Below are 5,759 nucleotides of genomic sequence, written 5' to 3' on the forward strand. Positions count from 1 at the left end.
GTGTTACCCTGTGAGGGCAGTTTATGACATATGAAAGCTGTCATATGTAAGCGGACCCGCCCTGGGAGAGGCGGGACGTTATTATCATGTTTTTTAAACTACTAATTCCTCTATTTCAGATTATAAGTACACTAGTATTTTCATTTACACTTCAAATCATCAGATTAAAAAAAATAAAAACTACTAGTTGGCTCGTATTGTTCAAGTGTAAGATGTGGCCAAGATTCCTGGTCGAATGCTTTCTTAACGAAGACCGCCATCCTTATTCTTGTTTGATGGGGGTTTATCCCCGAGAGGGAGAGTGAGGGTTTATTCCCGACAGGGAGAGTGACCACTACGTAGGTTTTTATTCATCAAGAATTGGAATCCCTCCCTTCTTGTCTACTTCCTCTATTTTATAATGTAAGTCTTTCTAACATTGCATATATTTATATAAATGTTAATGAATCTAAACACATGAAACAAAACAGAGGGAGTATGTTATTTCACCGTCTTTACCGACCACCAATAAGACCTTTATTTTATATAAAAAAGTTCATTATTCAAAATTAATTACTTTGGAGGGATCCAAAGTACAATATTTTAAACGAAAAGACTAGGAATTTTTTTTCACCTAGTACCCCTGTTTAATTTAGATTTATGTTAAACCCGGCACGGTCCTATCCTGGATAAATAGTGACCGTTAGATCATGATGAGCGGCCCAGATCGAAGAGGATAATCTACGGCAGCATTTTTACATAAAAGACCCTTTGTTATCATCTAGTCCTCGATTAGGTCGGACGGGAGAGAGAGAAAAGTCAAAGACCCTAGCGAGGAGCCGGAGCTCCGGCGATTGACAGCGGTTGCGCCGTCGTCGCCATGGCCGCAGAGTTCCCGAAGGATGTGAGGCGAGGCGGCACGCCGGCAGCGGTAACGAGAGGACGGGTGGAGCCTGACGGCAGGGCTGCCTCTGCATCTGGCTGCCTAATGAGACGATCTGAAGGAAGACGACGGCCATGGCGACATCTCCTGAAGATAACCTCGGTGGGACGACAGGGTCATTTGCCTAGTTCAAAAGCATACTGATACTGAACCAATCAACCAATGATCATGACAAACCAGGAAGAAATTCAGCAAGTGCAACAAGGATTCCTGACTGTTCAGAAGTTCCAAGTGTCAACAGCAATTCTGCAGATCATCATCATCCAAAAAATGAGAAAGGTAACAAAGTTATCTACTGCTGTTTATAACCTCAAACACATGAATGCCACTGTGGTTTATCCCAACCCTAAGTGGAGAAGCCCAACCAATTCGCTAATGCACTTATACAACAGCAGAGGAATATACAGTGTAGTTCATCGGTAGGCTTCTTCCTGGAGCTAATACAAATAGACTTTTTTACTATGCTTCTTCCTGGAGCTAATACAAGCAGGCAGTAGTACAAGTTTTTACATGGGGGAGCATCTTTCTTCTAATATGATCTGCTTCACCATGGTAGAAACTAACAGTTCTGAAGGCCGATAAGGGAATTGTCCTGCCCTTTTTTTGTTCAAAAAACTTCTGAAGGCGCTCATGTGCTCTTTGTCATTGCTGAGCGGAGGCGAGAATACAGTGAGGTATTTCGCATGATAAGATAGACGATGAATGCAAGGTAAACTGCCAATACAACGCACAAGCTTGACCGAACCAATGCTCCCCGGACTTCAGTGGCATAGAAGGACAGTATAAGATACCCATTGATGAGCATCAAGAATACTGTAACAATCCAGCTAATCACCTAAGTATAAGCAAAGATAAAGTTAACAGCCTACCCTTGCAAAAACATATATATTCAGGTTTTCTTTTCTCATCTGAATACAGATATGCTGTTAAACAACCAAAGCCGACCAAATAAATCTACAGTTGATTAAGAGGTTGGTGAATGGTGAACTATATACTGAAAAAAAGTTTATATAGATGTAAGAAGGTAGGATAGCATAGACAAACATATATGAGATGGATTTCAGCTTCAAGGCTAACAGCTTAATGGAATAAAACATTGAAGAATCATGTTCATGCATATCAATTTAATCACCTACAGAAACAATGATCTGAAACTAAGGAACTGTTGTCGATGATTATGAAAATGAAAACCTTTTATTCGTTCAGTTTCATCAGATGACAAAAACTTAATAATAAGATCACATGACCTAAAACAGCAAATGGAGTTCAATACTAGTTAAATTATCTGCCAACATGAGACATATGATAAAGAAATATTAAAGGGAAAACTTACTTTTGTGATAGGACCAACCACAAATGATCCCATGACTTGCTCCTTTGAGACAAGTGTGATGAGAGGAATCAGTGCAAATGGTATCTGTATGGATTGAAGAACATTGAGTGCCTCATTCAGAATGTCCATTGTAGGATCCTCCGTGTCAAAAAATAAAGCCACAATCATAGTTGGAATAATTGCAAAGCTTCGAGTAATCATTGCTCTTAACCACTTCTTCAACCGAAGATTAAGGAAGCCTCCCATAACAAATTGGCCTGCATATGTGCCAGTAATAGTGCTACTCTGTCCAGATGCTAACAGCCCAATAGCCCAGATATACAGTATAGGAAAGAATGCAGTCCCATATTTCTGCTGTAAGTACTGTCCAGCATTCTCAAGACCTATACCATCAGCTTGTTCAGATCCATAAAATCCTTTCGCAAAAACTGTTGTGACACAGATGTTAATAAAGAACGAGACAATGAGGGCAAGAATGGACTCAATGTTGTAATAGAACACTGCTTCTTGAACACGGGATTTCTTGTTTGTGTCAATCTTCCTTGACTGCACTAGTGCTGAGTGCAAGAAGACATTGTGGGGCATGATTATGCAGCCCACAATTCCAACTGCTTGTTTGATTGTCCTTGAACTCAACTTTGGAACCACCAAACCTAGATAAAGAAAAGAAAAGAGAGAGAATAAACTCTTCGACTTCTCAAGGCTGCAAGATAAGCAAAAGTATTTGCAAACAAGTCAGCTTGAATACCAATCAGAAGCTCCTTGCCACTTGGCTTTGTTTCACCAAACATAATTGCAAATGATACTGCCATGACTGCAATCAGGACTCCGAAAAATGCTTCCAATTTTCTCACTCCATAGTTCTCCAGGAATAAAAAGATGAAGCTGGCATCAATAACACGTCATGTAAGCCAAACAAATGTCAATTTTATTGGACAGTTCCCAATCATATAACAAAACAGACAATTTGTCAGCACATAAACAAAGTAAAGGCTAAGTCAAAATAGAGAATCATTGAATAACACTACAGCAGAAACAGACAGGAAAATGTTGTCTCTTTATTAGTCATCCCGATTTTTAATATGATTTGTTCCTTTCATCGTTACTAGCTTCATACCCAAACATCCCTATCTAGTAGTCAATAAAATTCAAAACTAGGGGCCTAACCAGGGAAGACGATAAGCACTAAGTAGAAGTGTACGGACAATACATAAGGACATGCCCTTAGATTAATCAACAATCCCAGGTCTCTTAACTGAATATAAATTAGAAGTATTAAACCAAACAATAAACGTGCATTATCGTCTGACCGAGCGACTCCCAGGACATCTGGGACCATTACAGTTTTTAAGCATTCCGCGACCACCAAACATGGCTTTGATGACAAAACCAACAGAAAAACGTCTCCAAGAAAAGAGCAAGCGGCAACAAAAATAATTACTACAACGCAACATAATACCGTCAGCAAGTAGCACGGAATTGATCGAAAAGAAGCAGAGGAAAAACTGGAGTTTCGTCTAAATTTTAGCTCCCAAGAAGGAATTCTGAAGATGAATGCAAAGGTAGCCATCATCACACTAACCAAAATAATAATAATAACTGGGGGAACAAACAATGGAAGTGAATAGTCCCACTCAAAATGGATTCGCCACAAGGGCAACTCACCAAAAAGACACGAACTTTATTTACTCACCTAACGATTAACGATTGGCGGGACCAAAGAAAGGAAGGGAAGCGATCGAAGGACAGGAGGAGGAAAGGGAAAGAACGGAAGCGAGGTTTCTGCTCTCTCCTGAGATGCCATCGGGAAGAGTCCAACACGAGAACGAACAAACAATACTCGCTGTGTCAATCGAGAGACCAACAGGATCGACGAAAACACATCGAATTACAGTCTTTTAGTTCAAAAACGGGAAAAGAACAAGGGCAGCGATGAAGAGCAAACAGAGCGTCCAATTTAACCAATAAGAAAGCAACGAACTCTCCTATCCAAGAAAGGAACTCCTTGCCAGTCAAGAAAAAAAAAAACCGATGAACTTACTCGCAAATTCTACTCGCCGCAGGTAAGAAAGGAAATCCTAATCAGTTAAACGATATCGATGTCATACTCGCAAATTCTACTCGCCGCAGCTCCAAACCAAAACATGAACCAAGCAAACTCGGGGCTGTATACTATGATCAGCAATAAACTGAAAAAGGAAATCTAGGAATTTTCTGTGAACAAGACCAACGGGGTAAGGACAAAAAGGAAAGCCTCGTTCGTTCCCAACACCCACCAATCGAACGCGGTGATGACGACGCCGCCCCAGAGCGGGACGGTGCCAGCGGAGAGGATCTTGATGGCAATCGCGCTGCCAATCACCTCCTGGATGTCCGCGCCGACGAGCGCGAGCTCGGTCATGGCCCAGAGCGCGCGCGTGGCCCAGGGCGGGTACTCCTCCCTGCAGAGCTCGGCGAGGTGCTTCCCCGTGGCGACCCCGAGCCGCGCGGAGAGCAGCTGCACCAGGGCGCCCATGACCGTCGCCCACAGCAGCAGCCACAGCAGCTGGTACCCCGCCGCCGCGCCGGCCTGCAGGTCGCCCTCCAGGTTCCCCGGGTCGAGGAACGCGATGCACATGAGGAACCCGGGCCCCGTGAACCGCCACAGCTTGCGCCACGAGAAGGCCGGGCGCATGGCGTCGCCGCCGCCGCCGCCGCCGTCCTCCGAGTCGGAGTCCGAGACGGCGATGGAGACCTTGTCGTCGGAGTCGTACGCGCGCTCGTCGTACTCGTCGTGGGCGGTGGCGGTGGCGGTGGCGGTGGCGGCGCCGCCCCCCACGGGGAGGAGGCTCTCGGCGAGGTCGCGCGACGCCATGGTGGGGGGGAGTGCGGCGACGGCGAGGTGGGCGAGCGAGTGGGAAGAAATGGATGGGTCAGGACTCAGGAGGGAGGTTAGGATGGGAAGTTGTGCTCTCTGGACTCTAGGAGTGGTTGTTTTTCTAAGATAACAAGTATAGTGGCCCGCGCAGATTGCGCGGCTAGCATCATTATATTTTCTCTCATATAATAGCATATATGTTTTCTCATTATATTATTCAAATATATTAAAATGACAACATAATTTTAAATTTTACAATAACTTTACAAAACTACTAATGTGTAATGTTTATATTATATTTTATATACGTGTTAGTTATTAATTATTTTTAATATCAAATTTTAGTTATTTGTAAATTATATATATTCCTATATGGACTCTAGACTCGTCTTTTAATATTTCTTTTTTTAATTCATTTTTATTTATGAATTTTTATTATTTCTAATTGTATTTCTATGTGGACTCTAAACTCATCTTTCAATATTCTTTAATTTTTAATTTCGAATTTCAGTTGCTTCTAAATTATATTCCAATATTTGTATTCCTATATTGACCTTAAATTCTTCTTCCAATGTTTTTCTTAATTTTGAATTTTAGTTATTTGTAAATTGTATTTTTATACAGACTCTAAACTCTACTTTTAATTT

The 5,759-nt window shown here is 42.2% G+C and overlaps 1 protein-coding gene across 1 annotated transcript; it reads right to left on the reverse strand.

The window, feature by feature from the left end:
- Window positions 1-1,115: 1,115 nt before the first annotated feature.
- LOC4332012 (metal transporter Nramp2-like) lies at window positions 1,116-5,207 on the reverse strand. The gene is made up of 4 exons (NM_001417358.1): window positions 4,532-5,207; window positions 3,004-3,140; window positions 2,256-2,908; window positions 1,116-1,757 (listed from the first exon to the last, which is right to left on the reverse strand). Exons 1-4 carry the CDS (start codon window positions 5,107-5,109, stop codon window positions 1,551-1,553), a joined length of 1,575 nt encoding a protein of 524 aa, NP_001404287.1. The 5' UTR covers window positions 5,110-5,207; the 3' UTR covers window positions 1,116-1,550.
- Window positions 5,208-5,759: the final 552 nt, after the last annotated feature.

Source organism: Oryza sativa, chromosome 3, assembly GCF_034140825.1.
Source record: "Oryza sativa Japonica Group chromosome 3, ASM3414082v1".
Taxonomy (NCBI): domain Eukaryota; kingdom Viridiplantae; phylum Streptophyta; class Magnoliopsida; order Poales; family Poaceae; genus Oryza; species Oryza sativa.

Bases quoted from the DNA above. Each gene is read 5' to 3' on its own strand.
- LOC4332012 (NM_001417358.1), bottom strand. From the start codon at position 5,109: ATGGCGTCGCGCGACCTCGCCGAGAGCCTCCTCCCCGTGGGGGGCGGC. The intron at 3,141-4,531 runs GTGGGTGTTGGG...TATTGATGCCAG, and splicing joins GTCATCACCGCGTTCGATTG to CTTCATCTTTTTATTCCTGG. The intron at 2,909-3,003 runs GTATTCAAGCTG...TTCTTTATCTAG, and splicing joins TGGCAAGGAGCTTCTGATTG to GTTTGGTGGTTCCAAAGTTG.